A 20,905-nucleotide genomic window follows, 5' to 3' on the forward strand; every position below is an offset into this window, starting at 1 on the left:
GAGAGAGAGAGAGCAGGGTCATTTATCCTCTGATGAGAGTGGAGTGGTACCATGATGGAGGGTTCATATTACTAGAAATTCCATCTTTCTCACACCTGTCTCTTCCTTTACTGCTTTCTTTATCTTTTTCTCCCTATTTCAATCTTCTGTTTTTCTGTCTTTCCCCCTCTCTCCCCTGTCTCTCTCTCTGACATCACTTTGCTCTGTCTGTTTTGCTGAGGTTTGCGTGCGGCTGGGTTATTGATAAATGATGAGTCGAATGGCTTTCTCCCTTCCTCGCTCTCTGTCTCTCGCTCTCTCTCTCTCCCTCTCTCCCGTCACACTCCCGACATGCTACAAAGGCCCTTGGGAGATGTCCCATAGTGTCACACAGTGCCATCAGTGTGACCTGCCTCCGTAACCCCTGTGACCTCCCCTAGAGAGATCTGTCTGTATCATCACCCACAACCACCTCAAGCAGAATGCACAGGTGACCCTTGACCCCAGGAAGTAATTGGTGCATCACTCCTGTCCCCTGTCTGTGTTTGTCACTTCCTGGTTCCTGCCCTTAACCTTGACCTCAACAAGTCATTGAAGCATTTAAAGCCCGGTCTGTGGGCGCGTTCCAGGCCCGGCTACATTGCAGTTTCCTGCTAGGTCACACAACGCCTGGATGAATGCAGTCCATGCCGCCATTGCTTGATGTGGGCATTGTGACTGCAATATACAATAGTTTGTCTGCAACATAGTCAATGTCATAGAATTTGAATGACCACTTCCAGGGTCGGCCACTTCCAGATTTATATCCCTGACCATTGACATGGGGGGTGTGGGGGGGTAAGTACATCATCAGCAAAGGCATACAGTATAGTAAACTCATGGAACCAACAGCTGTCTGAGAGGAACAAGTACGTGAGAGGGCAGGGAAACTCTGAGAGGATCAAGTACATGAGAGGGCAGGGAAATCCTGAGAGGAACAAGTATGTGAGAGGGCAGGGAAAGCCTGAGAGGAACAAGTACGTGAGAGGGCAGGGAAAGCCTGAGAGGAACAAGTATGTGAGAGGGCAGGGAAATCCTGAGAGGAACAAGTACATGAGAGGGCAGGGAAAGCCTGAGAGGAACAAGTACATGAGAGGGCAGGGAAAGCCTGAGAGGAACAAGTACATGAGAGGGCAGGGAAAGCCTGAGAGGAACAAGTACATGAGAGGGCAGGGAAAGCCTGAGAGGAACAAGTACGTGAGAGGGCAGGGAAATCCTGAGAGGAACAAGTACGTGAGAGGGCAGGGAAAGCCTGAGAGGAACAAGTACGTGAGAGGACAGAGAAAGCCTGAGAGGAACAAGTACATGAGAGGGCAGGGAAATCCTGAGAGGAACAGGTACGTGAGAGGGCAGGGAAAGCCTGAGAGGAACAGATACGTGAGAGGGCAGGGAAATCCTGAGAGGAACAGATACGTGAGAGGGCAGGGAAAGCCTGAGAGGAACAGGTACGTGAGAGGGCAGGGAAATCCTGAGAGGAACAAGTACGTGAGAGGGCAGGGAAATCCTGAGAGGAACAGGTACGTGAGAGGACAGGGAAAGCCTGAGAGGAACAGGTACGTGAGAGGGCAGGGAAATCCTGAGAGGAACAGATACGTGAGAGGGCAGGGAAAGCCTGAGAGGAACAGGTACGTGAGAGGGCAGGGAAATCCTGAGAGGAACAAGTACGTGAGAGGACAGGGAAATCCTGAGAGGAACAGGTATGTGAGAGGGCAGGGAAATCCTGAGAGGAACAGGTACGTGAGAGGGCAGGGAAAGCCTGAGAGGAACAGATATGAGAGAAGGCAGGGAAAGCCTGAGAGGAACAGATATGAGAGAGGGCAGGGAAATCCATCAGTTGTAGTATAGTATAGTCATCTGGAGCACTGGGCTGGAGCACAGAATATTCCTCTACACCAGGGGTTGAGAGAGGAGGAGAGAGGAAAGGAGGGATGGTGGGAAGAAAAGAGGAGAGGAGGAGAAGAGAGAGGAGTAGAGTGAAAAGAGAGAGAGGAGTAGACTGACAGGAAACTAGAGGACATTTGGAATGGAAAGGAAAGACAAGAGAGTAGAGGACTGAGGAGATGAGTGGTAAAGGGATGGAGAGATTGACGGGGCGGAAGAGCGAGAAGAGATGAACAGATGACAGAGATGTGGAGGAGGATGGAGGGAGAAAGGTCTGCAAGGTTAAAGCAGCTGTGTCACCGCCTGACAAATTGTGACAGACGGTGTACAGGCGCCTGCTGCCGTCACCATGGCAACGGAGAAGCAGTTGAGACATTGCTCTCTTCTACACTTCTCAAGGAGAGGAGGGGGGGAGGGGAGAGAGGTAGGGAGGGAGGGAGGGAGGGGGGGAGGGGAGGGAGGGAGCGAGAGAGAGAGAGACCCAACCTCCCCCATCCATTCACTGGTCCACTCCACTGCCTACTGTATGGGATCACACTGCTTAGAGCAGCACGGTTGAATGGGGGAGAGTGTGTGTGCATGTGTTAATTACTGTGTGGTCCTATCTATGGCATAATATCTCGCCCCCAGTCTGTGTGCTTCCATGCGTGTGTGTCTGCAGTTGACTTAGTGTGTGATCCTATCTATGTCCGCACGCTGTAGAGTACGTCCCGCGGTGTGATTAGGTGGTCGACAAGAGAACGAGGCGTGGATTGGACCGCCGCGGCTTTGGAACTGTAATTTGACGAGGGAATCAACGCCATTACTGAGGGCACAGTCATTAGACCAATTAGCTTCTGTTTGTTCTAATAACCAAGCCGGCTATGTTCAGAATGGAAAAATACAGAGGGATTTTCCTCTCTTATTAAAAATGAATCGGTTCAACGCAGAGTAGATTTAAAATGAATGAACCGTTTTTAATGATCTACTCAATCGCCGTCGGGCTTCGATATTTCAGGGCATCAGTCAGATATGCTCAGTAACTAAGTGTGACATGTATAATGAATATGCCATTGATCTATTTCCACTGCTGTTTGAGGTGGGCGTGCTTACGTGCGCGTCATGTATTCGAACACTGGACAGTATGTGTGCTACTGCGTACAACATGAAGGCAACAGGCAAAATGATTAAATGTGGGAATTTCAGGCTCTGGTTTTCCTATGGATGTGCTAACCTTTCACACTTTCTCTCCCTCTTTCTCCCCCCCGTAGAGGTTGGAGAGTAGGGAGGTGTTGCTGGGGGTGTTGTTCCTGGTCTTTCCCTTCATCCCGGCTAGTAACCTCTTCTTCAGAGTGGGCTTCGTGGTGGCAGAGAGGGTCCTCTACATGCCCAGGTGGGTTGTGTGTGTGTGTGTGTGTGTTATTGTAGGTAATGTGTGTGTTGTGTGTGTTTTCCCACCTCTAAACCTCTCTGGGTTAGGATGGTTTGTAATTAGATAGCTGGTGTAATTCTCCTGTGTGCAGTAGTGTGCAGACTAGCGTGGTTGCCCTTCATGCATTTGTGTGTGTTTTAGGGCTGACCCCATTTAGTCAACCGGTCGATTGTTTGCAAAGGCCAGAAACAGTGAGCAGCAGGAGGACCAGGTTCTGTTTAGGCTATATTGATCTCTGGCTCTCTCTTTTTAGTAATTTGTGTGTCTTCATTTTTATCCTACATCTACTCTAGTTGATTTATATAAAAATACACTTGAAAAAAAAATTATTCAACCAAGAACAGACGACTCGGTCGACCAATATATTTTTGTTGTTGGGGACTGCCCTAGTGTGTTTATTTGTGCGGGAGTTTACAAGAGTGTGTACGAGTGAGTGATTGAACATATGGAGAGTGCATCACACACACACACACACACACACACACACACACACACACACAGGTTATTTTGATTTTCTGCTGTGCTTCACACTTCGGTCAAGGGCCTCTGGTACGTCCTTGTAGTGGATTCCTATGAAGTGCTCTCTCTCTCTCTCTCCTCCCTCTTTCCTTTACGCTCTCTCGTCCCTCTCTCCTTTACTTTCTGCTCTCTCCATCTCTCTGTTCTCTCCCGCTTCTTTGCATCACTCTAAGGGCTCCTTCCTCCTTCAGTGCTTTCAAGGGCTTCCCAGATAATATTTTTCTATTTATTTTTCCTGATGCTGATATCGTATAAGAAAATCTAATTCTGTTTGTCTGTCAATGCTCTAACACTCTTCTTCTCTTTCTCGCTCTCTCTCTCTCTCTCTCGACTTTCCATTTTCCTGTCTCACGGTCTACCCCCATCTCTTTCTGCTAATCCGGTCCCTGTGTGTGTATGTATGTGTGTGCGCATGCGTGTGTGTGTGTGTGTGTGTGTAAGATTATCATGGCCGTAGGGGCCCGGAGCCCTGATCAGGCTCAGATGGGCCCTTGGGGGCCTCTGCCCTTTAAACACACCTGCTTGCCTGCACGCACACAGACACACTCCTGCAGGTTGAGAGTTTAGAGTGTATAGCCTGGAGGAAGCCATGGGGGGGGGGGGGGGGGGGGGGGCTGTGTAAAATCTGCTCACTTCATCTCTCTCCACTCACTTAACCTCCTGCATGTATAATGACAGAATAAAGTGTCAACAGATGCGTCTGAAATATGTAAACGATCCACCTCAAAAGCACTTCCCATTGCTTTGATAGGAGGAGTACGGAACTCCTCCTCCTGTACCGTGGGAGAGTTGATCAAACAGAAAACATGCAACTGTTTCCCGATGTGTATGTGTTGCATCGTCTCAGGCAGGTATATGTACTGTACAGTACAGTATGTGTGTCTTATTACAGCCTCAGTGTAACTAACCAGCGCAGTGGAATACTTGTCAACGAGGCAGAGGGCATGCTGGGATTGATTTAAAGTGAAGGGAACATGAGACGGCGCTAAAGAGAGACCCCTCATCTCTGCCTCTGCCTGCAGTGTGTTACCTGTTAGGCTAAATGTAGTCCAGACACATGGCTGGGCACAGGGTTTTCACTTCCATCTAAATGTAGTTTATATTGGACATGGATGCTTTAGGGAGGTTTCTGCTCATCCAATAGGGTTTCTCCTGCTCTATATCTCCGTTTAACCTCCCCCTACCCTCTTCCTTCCTTTCCCTATCGCAGCCTAACTCAAATTGTTCTAATTCCCCCCTCCCTCCTTCTCTCCCTCCCTCAATCCCTCGCCACCTCCCTCTCCATCCCTCGACCTATTCATTCTGCTAATCTTTCCTGGCTCGGGTCTGCAGGGGACTTTCACTTATACTCCCTGAGTCATCTGCGTAGCTGAGCGCAGGATTAGTAGTGATTTCCATGCAGACAGGTTCCCCATCCCAGGGTTTAATATCGCCCACGCGCAGCTCGCCACTCGCCCGCTAAATGAATTCCACCCCAGCCTGAGATATTAGCGATGCATCACTAACCCGCTGCAAATGCAAAAGGGGATCGAGATTGTGTGTGTGTGTGTGTGTGAGACAGAGAGCGATTGCAATTATGTGAGCTAGCGTTTGAGTGTGTGTGTGTGTGTGTGTGTGACTGTTTACATGAGAGAGAGATGTGTGATTTGTGATTGCGGCTAGAGAGACAGAATGTGGATGTGTGTGGGTGTATGAGAATGTATTGGAATAGATTGGAATCTTGTGTAATAGGACATTTCTACTATCCCTTTCCACTTTGCCGCGCCTGCAGACAAAAGCTTTGTTTGCTTTTCAAATTAAACATTTGCCAGGTTCTCAGTTATCATTCTGTGTGTTGTTAATTGATTTTCTCCGATGCTGTATACCTTCCCTTTGTCGGACTTTCTGACGAACGCGCTAGCAGAACTTTTTAATGAAGCCCCAAGCGTACGAAGGCATCTCCGGGGAAACGGGAGTTCTGCTCCGTGTGTTTTTTGAGAGCTTTTCCGCTGCCTGCAATCACACAACCATTTTACTCCTCAACAGAGCGAGAGAGAATGCTGGAACGTTATCATGTGTGTGTGTGTGTCTGTGTGTGTGTGTGTGTGTGTGTGTGTGTGTGTGTGTGTGTGTGTGTGTGTGTGTGTGTGTGTGTCTGGCAGGGCTATACAACTGAAAGAGGCGCGGCCATTTCAGCTGAATCTAGTGGCAGTGCTTTTCAGAGAGAGGACAATTAGCGCAGGGTAATCTCATTCATGATAATGCTGATTCACTCAGTTTACGGTCTGCTGTCTGAGATCAACGTCACAGTGCCTGCTCTCTCACACACGCACGCACGCGCACCCACACACACACACACACACGCACACCGTGTCATTCTGAGAGACTGCACTTCTCTCATATGTCACATGCGTTGTTTCACACAGGCCTCAAAGGCTTATTATGCTTACTCACGCACAACGCACAAACACACAGCACACACACACAGTACTCAGATGGGAGTTGTGCAGTGTGTGTGCCTGCGTGCAAGCACGTGTGTGTGTGTGTGTGTGTGTGTGTGTGTGCCCATCCCCGCTGTGTATTATCAGGCAGACCCCTGTAATGAGGATAGTTTTCTGCTCAGTGAATTCCAGCGTGTGATATCAAGGTCCCCACTTAGGCTGGCATTCATCCCTGTCCGCCCACCCAGGACTCTGATTCGGGGGGGGGGGCCGTGCCGTGTGCCAGGGTAAATATTAGCACTGGCTAGGCCGTTAGCTCTAACAGCAGAATGTCTAAAGCAGGACTGATGGCTGCCGGGACTGTCTGGGTGCTCTATCGCTCTTTCTTCTCTCTCTGTCTCCCTTTCTCTCTCTGTCTGACACACACACTCAGGAGGATACTGTAAATCAGCAGACAGACTTTAAATAGCTGACCGCTAGCACTCTCCCATTTATTCTCCCTCAGTTTCAATCGCTCTCTTTGGCTCCTGTCTCGCTCTTCTCCTCTGTCTGTCTGTCTGTCTGTCGCCGTCTCGTTCTATCACATCTGTACTTTTAACACCGCCTCCGTTCTTTTTTCAACCTGTTCTCACATTCTGTCTCTCTCTCTCTCTCAAACTGATTTTCCTCTGTGTTACTTTCTCAGAATGTCTCCTGGTTTTATTTTGTCCACCCACTTTCCTTCCTTCTGTCTGGGTTTGTAGTGGAAACTGCAATGGTGTGGAAGGAATGAGAGAGCCCTGTTTGCCCTGTACACACACACACATGCACACACCAATGAATGTGCATACACACACACACACACACACACAGGGGTGTGAGACAGCATTGGGGTGGGAGATGGGGTTTGTTCAGTCTTAGGTGTGTGTGTTTGGGGAGGAAGGGGGATTGTAAGGAAGCAGCCATGTTATATTTCCTGTGGAAAAAACAGTGTACTGTGGGATTGGAGAGGGGGGATTCTTGGATATACTTCTAGGACTTCTTGAACTCTGGATAACTGAAAAGCACGTCATTTTCTTGGGTGTGTGTGTGTGTGTGTGTGTGTGTGTATGCACATTCATTGGTGCGTGCATGTGTACATGCATCATATGTGTGTGGACGTGCTGTTAAAGCCATCAGACTCCTCCAACTAAGGGAGCGGCTCATCACGCTATGTTTAGCTCAAACTGTCAGGACACAGCGACCAGGGACGTCTTAACCATAAACAGGAAGTGTATGAGCAGCCAATTTACATTTTACATTTTAGTCATTTAGCAGACGCTTTTATCCAGAGCGACTTACAGTAGTGAATGCATACATTTCATTTCATACATTTTTTTTCTGTTCTAGAGAGCTTCCTGTTCTAGAGAGCTTCCTGTTCTAGAGAGGGCCGTTTTCTTCATGTGTCATTTTATTGTGTCATTTTCTTATTGAATCCTGTCCAGGGAAAACACTAGAGAAGCACATTGGTCTCAGAGTAGTGAATGACTTTGAGAGCAGGATGAATAGAAAGTTTTATTCATGTATGTACTTACTCTGCAGCACTGGACTGGAGATGAGTGAGTGGGAGATAATTGAAAGATATCTCTCTTTCTCTCTTCCCATCCCCCCTCATTTCGGCTCCCCTCCTCTCCTTCCTCTTTCTTCTCTCCTTCCCTGTACTACATCTCTCCCTTCCCCCTCTTTACTTTTACCAACTCCCCTCTCTTTCCCTGCCTCCCCTCCTCACTCACATACCTTTCTCTAACTTCTCTCCTTCCCCCCATCCTGTCTCCTTCCCCCCACTCCTCTCTCCCTCATCTTCACCCCCTTCTTCTCTCTGACCTTTTATCCCCATCTTTCTCCCCTCCCCTCTCCCTCTCTCTCCCCTTTACCCCCTCCCCCTCCCTCCTCCCCCAGTATGGGTTACTGTATCCTGGTGGCCCATGGCCTGGGGAGGTTGTGTTCTGTGGTGGGTCGCTGGGGCACCACGGCCCTGACCGTCTCCACGCTGCTGCTCCTCCTGCTCTTCTCCTGGAAGACCGTTCAGCAGAACGACATCTGGCTGTCCCGGGAGGCCCTCTTCAGGTCAGTGGGATGGGGTGTGTGTGTGTGTGTGTGTGTGTCAGGCCCTGATTCATGTAAGTTATCACCAGTAGCACATTAGAGAGGCTCGCTCTCTCCACACACATTTACCCTTCGTCTCTCCTACTATTTACCCTTCCTCTCTCCTTCCTTCCACTCTCTCCTTTCCATGTTGTTTTACAAGCCAGGTTAATGGTTGTGAATATAAAGCTGTTTATCAGAACATGGCAAGGTCAGATTACATGCTAATCACACACACACACACACACACACACACACACACGGGTGCACGCAAGCACACCCCCTGACCCCATCTACAGTATATGTCCTCAGCAGACGTCATCTCTCTCCCAGACTCGGCCGCATGCTGTTTATCGATTCGTTTATCTGTCCATTCCTCTTTCTGTCTGCCTCGCTAACAGATAAGGACATGCTACTAAGACAGCTCATTTCATCCCTCCCTACCTCCATCCCTCCATCTCTCATTCTGGGATCTAGGCAATTTACTTGTCTAACATCAGCTAGCTCGCGCTGAAGTGGGAGGGCAATATTTGAGGTGTGTCCTTAAAAACAAGCGCAATAGTGACAATTTCATGCAGCGCTAAAGGGACGCTTTAAGACCCACCAAAGCAGGTCTTAACAGTAATGCAGTTGGTAATGGCATGGATTTGGAGAGCGGAAGCGCAGCCTATCCAGCCATGACACAGTACCTTTTGTGCCGGTGAATCTCGTAGTTAGAAACGATTGGTTTCCCTCCAAAACCAAGCACAGCCTACCTTCCTCTTAATGAAGGCCGGTTTAGCAGCATCTCAAAGGTGTGTATTTTTATCCTGGCCATTAGCCAAATAGCCTATGATTAAAGGGCTTTTAAATGGTCTACTGAGAGTGCTTTGAAATATTTGAGAGGTTTTAGCCCTCATGCTTTTTATTATTCATAATTCACATACCTGCATAATTCATTGAACTTGTTCGAGTGAGCTATCCATCTCCATTTTCAAAGAGCGGCCCTCGTCCGATTACAAAAGACACGCTCCTTCAAACTATTCAGTCCTATAATGCCATGTCAACGGCAGATTTTGTTGTTGTTGAGAATCTGCCTTGCAAATAGGATACAATGATACAATATTAGTATTTTGTATAGACGTGCAAATGTTATGCATAAAGATATTTAGACCTACATGTGCGAACAGTGCCATGGTACAAGAGAAGCGATTTATGATTTCATGCTTCTGACCCCATCCAATGTAGAAATATTGTTGTGGCTTTAAAAAACAGATAGCTTTTTTGGGGGAGGTTTATATGATTAAAGACCAAGCCCTTCATAGGCTACCCTTAGGCCTAGGCGACTAACGAATGCTGGTTCAATGGCAATGCATTGTCTTTTTTATCCTTGCCTTGCAAAGTAGCCTATCTATAAAAGGTGTTTAAATGGTCTATTCGTCAGAGTGCCTTGAATAAAAAAAATATACTTCACATCCTAAAACATACAAACAAATCTTACTTGCATTCTTAATTTCACTTGTTCAGGAATCCATCCCCATCTCCAAACAGCACCTCTCATCCAGTTACCAAAGATGTGCTCCTCCAAACATATTTCAATGATTTAGTCCTATAATGCCGTATCAACGGTAGGCCTAGGCTATATTTAGCTTCTTGAGAACGTGCCCCACACATGTAAAATGTACAGGAGCCTAGTATTTTTTATTTTAGGAGAAGTGCGATGAGGAAAGACATGAAGGCTCGTTGAAGCCAATCACAACCATGTTGACTGTCAACACTCCAAACATATAGATTTTTACTGTTACTATCGCTCGTTACTGTGGCCTAAGCTTTTTATTAAAATGTAGTACCAATCCGCAATGGACCAGGACGAGCAAATTCAGTGCCCCCAGTCGAATTGCAGTTGATGACAACGCAAAGACCATCAATAACTTATAGAACTTGAGACAAACACATGCAGTAAAAGGCGACTGCACTTCCTGATTTGGCCTTGTTTTGAAGATTGCTCATTAAGAATGCTAGCAGCCACGACCGAAGCCAAGCGAGAGTTGTCTTGGGTGTGTGGTTTCGTGTGGGTGTGTTATGTTCATCTGTCTCACTGCCTCTCCTACTTTTCCCCTCATCCTTTTCTTTTACTTTTTTCATTTAGCAGACGCTCTTATCCAGAGCGACTTACAGTAGTGAATGCATACATTTCATACAATTTCATACATTTTTTCATACAATTTTTTATTTTTTTTCTGTGCTGGCCCCCCGTGGGAATCGAACCCACAACCCTGGTGTTGCAAACACCATGCTCTACCAACTGAGCTACAGGGAAGGTGTAGGGATGAATATCTCAGACCTCCATCAGTTCCATTCCCCCGATTCTATATTCCTCATCCCCTCTCTCTCTCTCTTTACAGGTCTGGCATCCAGACGTTGCCTCACAACGCCAAGGTTCACTACAACTACGCCAACTTCCTGAAAGACAGAGGGCGCCACCAAGAGGCCATCCACCACTACAAAACTGCTCTCAGGTCAGTTATAGTGTCCATAATGACAGAGCTTTTGCTGTTTACAACACTACAAATCTGCTCTAAAGTCAATCTCAGTGTCCTAGAAAGTAAAACTACAGGAATAAGAGGGAGTTTAGGTGTTTCATCCTGATCACCATGTCCATGGGACACAGTCCCGCCAAACCACAGTCATTCCTCAACCGCAATAACACCATCAGCTTTCAACGTTGAGGGATTCGGTCGTTCTGCCAAAACCACAGTCTAGGTTCTCAGGGCATATTTGGAACCTCAGGTGACCTCACCCACTCCAGGACCTGAAAGTATTCAAGTTACAGTCCAAATTACATTCGAGGTAAGAAAACCCACTGAGAAACGGTAAGAAACCTCATTGAAATCTTGGCTCCAAACCTCAGTCAGCAAGCGGTCATGAAGCGGTCAGGTAGGTCTCAACGGAGAACAGTTCTTCGCCCTTGCTCCAGGACAAAGAGAGGACATCTTTCTTAATATGGCACGTCGTCCCTATAATGTCTAGACTGAACCTCCAGGCCTAACTAGAATTAATTAATTTAACTAGGAGGCACATTATTGATTATCGTAGGTTGATGGTCCGCCCCCTCAATTAATTACAAAACACTCTTTTATTAAATCAGGACAAACTCTGTTTGCTGCGCATAAAGGCACACACCCACGCACACACACACTCTCTTGCTTGCACACACAGACACACACTAGATTGCATATTCTCAAGCATGTAATGGCCTTGTCTCAGCTCGATGCTTGCACCCCATTCATCTCAGTGAGACACAAGCACACAGCGCTGTACCTAATGAAGAAGGGATCCATTTGTTCTGCCTGTCACTGGCCCTGGCCCAGAGGGCTATATATTTACCCCCAAGTCCAGCTTTCCCTTTTTCTCGTCCCCCTCTCCTCCCTCCCCACTACCACCCTCCATTCTTCTTGAGTCATAACTGATGATCCTTTCAGTGCTCTGTCATTTAGTGTGTGTGTGTGTGTGTGTGTGTGTGTGTGTGTGTGTGTGTGTGTGTGTGTGTGTGTGTGTGTGTGTGTGTGTGAGAGAGTTGTTTGTCTCAGTCATCAGTATTTGACTGACAGGAGCAAGGAAATCATGCTGTGTATGTCTGCTGCTGTATCTGAGTCTCTCTCTCCTCCTCTCTCCCCTTCTCCCTTCCCTCCTCCCCCCTTCCCACTTCCCACCTCCTCTCTCTTCTCTCCCCTTCGCCTGTTTTCCCTCCTCCCCCCTTCCCTCCATGTCCCGTCCCTCCTCCACTCTCTGCTCTCTCCTCCTCCTTTCTCCCCTCCTCCTCTCTCCTCTCTTCCAGTGTGCCAGGGGCTAGCTAGAGCCAGTTTGACTTATTTGGACAGAAGGGTTTAGGTCCAGTGGGATCATTCTTTTCTCTTTCTACAGTTTGTTCTTTTACCTTTCTATTCCCCCTGGCAGAGATGTAGACGCTCACTGAAGGATGCTCTGTGAGCTGGCTTAGCTAGAGTGTGTGTGTGTGTGTGTGTGTGTGTGTGTGTGTGTGTGTGTGTGTGTGTGTGTGTGTGTGTGTGTGTGTGTGTGTGTGTGTGTGTGTGTGTGTGTGTAGGGATGAATATCTCAGACCTCGATCAGTTCCATTCCCCCGATTCTATATTCCTCATCCCCCTATCCATCCATCTCTCCATCCTCCGAATACCCCATAATTTCATCCACTTTCCTCCCCTTCCCCTTTTCCTATCTGTCTCATCCCTCCCTGTAGTTAAAGACAGACTAGCAGAAGTGTGCTCCCCTCACTCTCTCTCTCTCTCTCTCTCTATCTCTCTCTCTCTCTCTCTCTCTCTCTTTTCCTGTTTCCCACTAATGCCTTCTCCTGCCTGTATCTACATATAGCAACAGGATCCTGCATGTGTGCTGTTATAATCCTGTCCAGAACCCTTTGCTGCTTTTATCCCGCTCCAAACCACATGACTCTCTACACAGAGGCTGCTCTGAAATGGTACCCTTTTCTCTATATAGTCCACTGCCTTCGACCAGTTCCCATCGGGTTCTGTCAAAGGTAGTGTATTGGATAGGGAATAGGCAGAAATACTTTAAGAAATGAAGAGATGGTAAATTCAATTGGTTTCTTAACGGCTATTGTGTATGTTGCTTGTACGTTGTCAACGGGCTGCACGGTGCATTCTGGGTCATTCTGGACAAGTGGGAGTCAATTGGGCCCTAGCTCAAAAACCCAATATTAGCATGAATTACGTGAACAAGAAAAACAACATTACAAATATTAACAAGATGTGAAATAATAACTTGTTCTCTTTAATACCATGTAGCTTTGAAATCGGGACATTACGTAGGTAGAAGGGATAGCGTGACGCTTAACTTAGCAACCGCGTGACGCAGCATGACAACGCGATTGGTCTACAGTCTACTGGGCGAGGCATTATATGTTACATCATACAGTCATTGGCCAATGACATTACCGTCTCCTCATTTCTTTAAGTATTTCTGGAATAGGGTGCCTTTTTTTCAGGCAACAAAGTTTAACCCTCAGGCAATTTACCTCCCCTTCAAATGAGTTTCGTAGCTCGTTTGTCTTGTTTTTCATTTGGGCTAAAAGGTAGTAAGAGAGAGAGGCGATGTTGTTACCCTGGAGTTGTTGGTTTTATTGCATTCTTTCGAGGTTGTTTTATTAGTTTGTTTTTCAGGTTTAGTGTTCTGGTCCCCTGCTTAGCCATTAGATTGGGGGATGGTGTGTGCGGGGATCAATAGCGTGCTTACGGCACACTATTGTCCACACTGTTTCCTTTCTAGGCAGTTTCACACTGAAAGGCGACGTAAACTGTGACTCGTTAGCCAACGGAAAGGAGCCTGAGTTGCCATGGAAATGGACACGGTTGTCGTGGCGTTGTTTCACCTCTCGCCCCCGGCGTTGTGATGAGTGTGTCTCGCAGTTATGGCACTAAAAATTCAAATGGATTTGCAATTGCATGCCACCTTTGACCCGATCCTTTCCAAAAGCACTCAATGCTCTTTAAGGGCGTTTCATGCCTTATTTAGACACTCTAGAAAGATTGATTCACAGAAGCCATTTTGTGTACGATAACCGTTATGAGGATAACAACCACTCATCCTAACGACGGTATCATAGGGGTCATGTCGTCTTCCTGTAGCGCTTTGGGGGTCATGTAAGGATACATGAGAAGGGGCACATGTCCCCAAAGTGCTACATTTCTTCCTGTCATCGGCACTGATTTCAAGGACCAGACCGATCAGGCACCTATTCAACCATTATCGGTCATCACAAAATGTGATGAAGGAAGAAGGTTTTCTTCCAGATTAGAGCTTGAAGATACTCACCTGTTTTTTTTCCCCCACCTTCTCCTCTCCCTGAACTACTTTCCTGCTCTTCTCCGTTCCTCCTCCCTTCCCCCTCCTCTAACCAGGTTGTGCCCTCGCCATGCCAGTGCCATGAACAACCTGGGTACTCTGACACGCCACCCAGAGGATGCCGAGCACTACTACAGGACCGCCCTGGTCACCAACCCCCAGCACAACAGAGCCCTGTTCAACCTGGGAAACCTGCTCAAGTAGGATGTACACACACACACAAACACAAACACAAACACAAACAAACACACACACACACACACCTACATGCACACACATTGTGCGGGCACTCAGAGGTCTCGGCACAAGGCACAACACACACCCCATTCATTCGTACACACACTGTCCCTGCAGCTCACATAATGAATGACACACTGTGCCCTACCTGAGGATAAATGGCTTACATTAGCAGAATGCTGTGTCTGTTCTTTCTCACACAGTCATAGCGCTGAGGGGAAATAGTTTAGACACGTGGTGGCGAGCTGTTCTGCTTGTTGCTCATTAGGGTTTTGTGTGTGTGTGTGTGTGTGTGTGTGTGTGTGTGTGTGTGTGTGTGTGTGTGTGTGTGTGTGTGTGTGTGTGTGTGTGTGTGTGTGTGACATCATCGACACTGCTCTGCTCAACTCATCCCTGTCACTCTGGCAGGAGGCTGATTGGAAAAACATTTGTTTAACACAGAGATAAACAGAGCCCTCATGAAATCACTGGGTTGATACAAAGAGGAGGGGCTAAGGGGGGGCTTGTTAGAGAAACAAAACACTTTCTCACACACACACACACACACCAGCGCAGCAGACTTGGCGTTAGTCGGGACGGTGGGAGTATTCTGTCACTGTTTGTTTACTGTCTGCATTGTAGCCCCCACCTACGTTATTGTCATTGATGTGTAAGGTGTGTAAGGGGTTTGTAGGACACACAGCAGCATTCCTGCTTGCCTGGCTAGCTCTAATGGAGAAACATGGCAGTGATGGCAACACAAATTAACTCCATTATTGCGCTACAGATCCATCAACATTGATGGGAGCGGAAAGTGTTTGTAGTACACACACACATACACACACACGCACAGCAGCATTCCTGCTAGCGTGACTAGCTCTAATGTTGAAACAAATGAACTTCATTATTGCGCTACAGATCCATCAGGACTATATTTTCAATTACGACCTGTGAACATACAGCCTCAGGCCTACAGACCCAACATGGATTCCCATTACTCCTGTTGGACCCGGCACCGTTTCCAGGTCATCTCCTGTATGGATACACAGCGGGTGTGTGCGTTTGTGCGTCAGCAGAAAACGGACACAACATAGCCATATGATGATGATGATGATGATGATGATGTTATTTCAGGTCCCAAGGGAAGAAGGAAGAGGCAGAGGCTCTGTTGAGAGACTCCATTCGGTTCGGTCCACACTTCGCTGACGCCTACTCCAGTCTAGCATCACTTTATGCAGAGCAGGTAACACACACACACACACACACACACACACACACACACACACACGCTTTGCAGGTAATACACACGCCATTCCGGTGATGTCTCAATCTGTGCACTGGTTGCATACACACACAGAAATACACACATTCTCTCACACACATACTTACTATGCACTCACACACACTTTTGTAAGAACATGTTAGGCCATGTGAGTTCTGCTATATCCCACCCTTCCCCCCTTTCCATGGATTCAGAATTCAATTAAAATTCGCTGTAGATCATTAATCTTGCTGCCGGGACCTCCAGTTACTGCGCCATTTATTTTGGCTTGTTCAATTAAACACACTCACTGACTCCCTAACCTTCTATTACCACAGGCTCTCTCTAACCTTATCACAGCGTAGACACAATTTCACACATGACATCAGCTCATACTCAGTAATTCAATCTAACTATTTTATTGATCTCGCATTCTTTTTTTTATTATAGAAGCGGTTTGCGGAGGCCAATGAAGTTTATCTTCAAGGCATAGAGAGCTGCCCGGACAGCTCGGACCTGCATAATAACTACGGTGTGTTTCTGGTCGATACCGGTGAGTTCTGTCGGGTTGGTAGGAGAGGAGAGTGTTGATCTGTCTGCAAATAAAGTTTTTGCTTACTCACACCTCTCTCTCTCTCTCTCTCACTCGCTGTCTCTCTTTCTCTCTCACTCTTCTCTCATTAGGAGAAGGGGATCTGGCGGCAGCCCACTACCAACATGCCGTGCGTCTCAAGCCGTCGCACTACGTCGCCATGGTAAACTTGGGCCGCCTCCTTCGCTCCTCCAGTGAGAACAAGGAGGCGGAGTCTTGGTACAAAAAGTGAGTTAAGAGGTGACAACCAATTTGGGAATAATGGGAGAGATTCACAAGTCAAAACGAGAGCAACACTAGCCAAGAGCCCATTGTCCAGAGGAGAGAGTCATGGGTGGAGCTGTCCTGTGTGACCTTGTGTGAGCTCTTGTTGACCTTCCATTGACCTCTCCCTGACCTTTGACCCCAGGGCCCTGCAGGTGACGAGGAAGGTGGACATCCTGACGCCACTGGGGGCGCTGTACTACAACACAGGACGCTATGAGGAGGCTCTGCAGGTGTACCGCGAGGCGGCTACGCTACAGCCAGATAGCACCGATATCTGGCTGGCTCTGGTGAGGCACAACACACGCAGGCACACACACACATGCAGGCATGTAGGCGCCACATGCTGCAGTCATACCAGGACAGCACCAACAGATGTCTGGCCCTGAATTGCCCTCTCCCTTCCTCCCTCTCTCTCTCTCCCTCTCCCTATACAGGCACAAGTGTTAGCCATGGCAGGCCGCTCTAAAGAGGCAGAGAAGATGACCCTGGGCATCATATTGAAGCAGGGGAGCTGCATCGAGTGTTACCGCCTACTGTCTGCCATCTACAGCAAACGGGGCAACTACACAGAGGTGCGTGTGTTGTTGGCTCTGTGGTGTCTGCCTTTTGAAAGAAAGAATGGGAAAGAGTAAGAAGAATAGAGAGAGAGATGGGGGATGGGCGAAGGACCGAGACGGTCAAGAAAAACAGAACAATCCGTATCACCTCAGGGTCAGCAACAGTGATCGCCGCGGAAACAGGGGTTGCTATGGAAACCCTTCACATCTAGATTATGTCTCCTCCGAGTCTCACAGGATCCCATCCCCATCTGTTCACACTGATCGTTCATCCTTTACTTCATTCACTTCGTCTCTCCATCCTGATTACGTTCTCCTTCTCCACCGCCGTCCCTGGTTCCATCGCTCATTCCACCCCTCCGTCTCTGGTGGCTCATTTGTAGACACTCTAACAGAATGGATGTAATCTTTGTGTCCCAAATGGCACCCTTACCCCTGTGTAGTGCACTACTTATACGGAATTGGGTGCTATTTGAGATTTAGCCTCGTTGCTAAAAATAGTATTTCCTTCCTAAAATAACACAGAGGTTATGTGGGGGGCTGACTAGAGCAGCAATTTTTTTTGTGCCAAGGACCGGCAAGATAAGGCCTTTTTTTTCTCTGGGGACCGCTTTGGTATAAAAATATTGACAATTGCTTTTTTTTAATCAGAACACCAATTTTTCAATGCATTTTCTCTATGATATGTACTAACCTAACACCAGTGGAGGCTGCTGAGGAGAGGACGGCTCATAATAATGGCTGGAACGGAGCGAATGGAATGGCATCAACCATATAGAAACCATGTGTTTGATGTATATGATACCATTCCACTGATTCCGCTCCAGTCATTATACCGAGCCGTCCTCCCGCATTAAGGTGCCACCAACCTCCTGGGCCTAACACATATCATTTGTTTAGGACAGTAATAACATAGTCCATCAAGCTATTTGATTCTCTATTTTAGGACACCTGGTAGTATCATCAACAAAACAAAAATATAAATATTATTTGATGAAAATGTTGAACTAGGTCTTGCTGCCATTACCTCAATAAACATAGTAACACACTAAGATATGTCAAATCAGGGAGGCAACCTTTCGATCTAAATGATTTATGGTATGTAGTCACTGAAATGCTTGGGAAAGGTATTGGGAAGAAGATCTGCATTGCTTTCCAATGGGATTTTGTCACCGTCCGTTCCAACGTGTCCTGCGCGGCTTGTGAGCGCCGTAGAGGGAAACGGCAGGTACGCCCATGTTGCTGAGGGTCACGGCTTTCGGTGATGGGGTCATAATAGCTAATAGCTCCGACCAGTCAAAAGTTCGAGCCGAACTTGTAGGAAGAAAAAAAGAAAGTGCTCTGTTTGTCACGACCGCGTTTATCGGAGATTGGAGGTTACTCGCGTAACCATGGTTCTATGAACCAAGCGCCACATTTAGTAGATCGAGACGAATCCAGTGCAATCAGTAGGGCTTTTTTCAGGCATTCCTCTAGGGACTGGCGGCGGCCCACGGACCTGGGTTTGAGAAAGGCTGGACTATAGAGGACGTTTCTCTCAGTCTCTCAGACAGAAGACAGAGTGAATATTACACCATCCTCCCTTTGGATAGTCTACGTGTGTTTCTGCCTAGTGTCTACATACTAACTCACCAGGGATACTGCTACGCTTCCAGATCTGTTAGCTACACTATCTCGATATCCCCTTAATGGGGGTTTTATAAATGCTTTTTTTTTCTCTCTCTCTTTCTGTCAAAGGGAAGGGAAAATAAAAGCGATTGAGGATATTTATGTTATCTCGAGGATGAGACTTCTCTCTCCCAGAGGCAAAAGTAAATTATATTAAGTTTCCAACTCTCTCTTCCTCGTTCTTTTCTTTCCCCTTCAAATCTCTCAGCTTTCCGCTCTCTCTCTCTCTCTCTCTCCACAGAACACTGTCTACTACTATAATCAGCCTCACTCTCTTTTTTTCTTTCTTTAAATCTCTCTGACGACCTTTTCTCTGCTCATCAGCCAGTGAATGACGAGTCTGTCTCTCTCTCTCTGATATGTCATGGTGCATTTCCAACGAGGATTTAGCCCGGTGTTTTACCAAAAAGCCTCAGACTTTTGTGTTTCCAGCTCCATGGCCCGGCTCCTGGGACTCACTGGACCATGGCCTCAGTGGACCTGCTCTGACTTGGGGCCAAGGCAAGGCTGCTGGGGCTTTTAGGTTAAAATGACATAACAATGGCTAACTGTGAACACGGGTTTACACCTTCAACGGTTATCACCTTCTCACAAAGCAACTGTTTTGTTTATGCAGAGGTTGTTGATTCTGCTCTTCACAAGTCCTCACTGTCAGCCCTAGTCATGGAAGTCTATCCCTAGCCATGGAAGTCTATCCCTAGCCATGGAAGTCTATCCCTAGCGGTGGAAGTCTATCCCTAGCCATGGAAGTCTATCCCTAGCCGTGGAAGTCTATCCCTAGCCGTGGAAGTCTATCCCTAGCCGTGGAAGTCTATCCCTAGCCGTGGAAGTCTATCCCTAGCCGTGGAAGTCTATCCCTAGCCGTGGAAGTCTATCCCTAGCCGTGGAAGTCTATCCCTAGCCGTGGAAGTCTATCCCTAGCCGTGGAAGTCTATCCCTAGCCGTGGAAGTCTATCCCAATCCCTAGCCGTGGAAGTCTATCCCAATCCCTAGCCATAGAAGTCTATCCCTAGCCGTGGAAGTCTATCCCAATCCCTAGCCGTGGAAGTCTATTCCTAGCCGTGGAAGTCTATCCCTATCCCTAGCCGTGGAAGTCTATCCCAATCCCTAGCCGTGGAAGTCTATCCCAATCCCTAGCCGTGGAAGTCTATCCCTAGCCGTGGAAGTCTATCCCTAGCCGTGGAAGTCTATCCCTAGCCGTGGAAGTCTATCCCTAGCCGTGGAAGTCTATCCCTATCCCTAGCCGTGGAAGTCTATCCCAATCCCTAGCCGTGGAAGTCTATCCCTAGCCATGGAAGTCTATCCCTAGCCGTGGAAGTCTATCCCTAGCCGTGGAAGTCTATCCCTGGCCGTGGAAGTCTATCCCTGGCCGTGGAAGTCTATCCCTAGCCGTGGAAGTCTATCCCTAGCCGTGGAAGTCTATCCCTAGCCGTGGAAGTCTATTCCTAGCCGTGGAAGTCTATCCCTAGCCGTGGAAGTCTATCCCAATCCCTAGCCGTGGAAGTCTATCCCAATCCCTAGCCGTGGAAGTCTATCCCAATCCCTAGCCATGGAAGTCTATCCCAATCCCTAGCCATGGAAGTCTATCCCTAGCCATGGAAGTCTATCCCTAGCCGTGGAAGTCTATCCCTAGCCGTGGAAGTCTATCCCTAGCCGTGGAAGTCTATCCCTAGCCGTGGAAGTCTATCCCTAGCCGTGGAAGTCTATCCCAATCCCTAGCCATGGAAGTCTATCCCAATCCCTAGCCATGGAAGTCTATCCCTAGCCGTGGAAGTCTATCCCTAGCCGTGGAAGTCTATCCCTAGCCGTGGAAGTCTATCCCTAGCCGTGGAAGTCTATCCCTAGCCGTGGAAGTCTATCCCTAGCCGATGGAATCTATCCCTAGCCGTGGAAGTCTATCCCTAGCCGTGGAAGTCTATCCCTAGCCGTGGAAGTCTATCCCTAGCCGTGGAAGTCTATCCCTAGCCGTGGAAGTCTATCCCTAGCCGTGGAAGTCTATCCCTAGCCGTGGAAGTCTATTCCTAGCCGTGGAAGTCTATCCCTAGCCGTGGAAGTCTATCCCATCCCTAGCCATGGAAGTCTATCCCTATCCCTAGCCTGGAAGTCTATCCCTAGCCGTGAAGTCCTATCCTA

The 20,905-nt window shown here is 47.8% G+C and overlaps 1 protein-coding gene across 2 annotated transcripts in view; it reads left to right on the top strand.

Annotated features, from left to right (window-relative positions):
• The window catches only part of LOC115198804 (protein O-mannosyl-transferase TMTC1), a 123,220-nt gene that overhangs the window by 84,974 nt on the left and 17,341 nt on the right, over positions 1-20,905 (top strand). For both annotated transcript variants that reach the window (XM_029761094.1, XM_029761095.1), the window contains 9 exons: positions 3,150-3,271; positions 8,167-8,334; positions 10,737-10,850; positions 14,268-14,411; positions 15,562-15,670; positions 16,139-16,241; positions 16,373-16,508; positions 16,690-16,834; positions 16,982-17,119. In XM_029761094.1, the coding sequence (XP_029616954.1) occupies positions 3,150-3,271; positions 8,167-8,334; positions 10,737-10,850; positions 14,268-14,411; positions 15,562-15,670; positions 16,139-16,241; positions 16,373-16,508; positions 16,690-16,834; positions 16,982-17,119 (1,179 nt within the window). The remainder of the gene's footprint in view (positions 1-3,149; positions 3,272-8,166; positions 8,335-10,736; positions 10,851-14,267; positions 14,412-15,561; positions 15,671-16,138; positions 16,242-16,372; positions 16,509-16,689; positions 16,835-16,981; positions 17,120-20,905) is intronic.

Source organism: Salmo trutta, chromosome 8 (genome assembly GCF_901001165.1).
Source record: "Salmo trutta chromosome 8, fSalTru1.1, whole genome shotgun sequence".
Taxonomy (NCBI): domain Eukaryota; kingdom Metazoa; phylum Chordata; class Actinopteri; order Salmoniformes; family Salmonidae; genus Salmo; species Salmo trutta.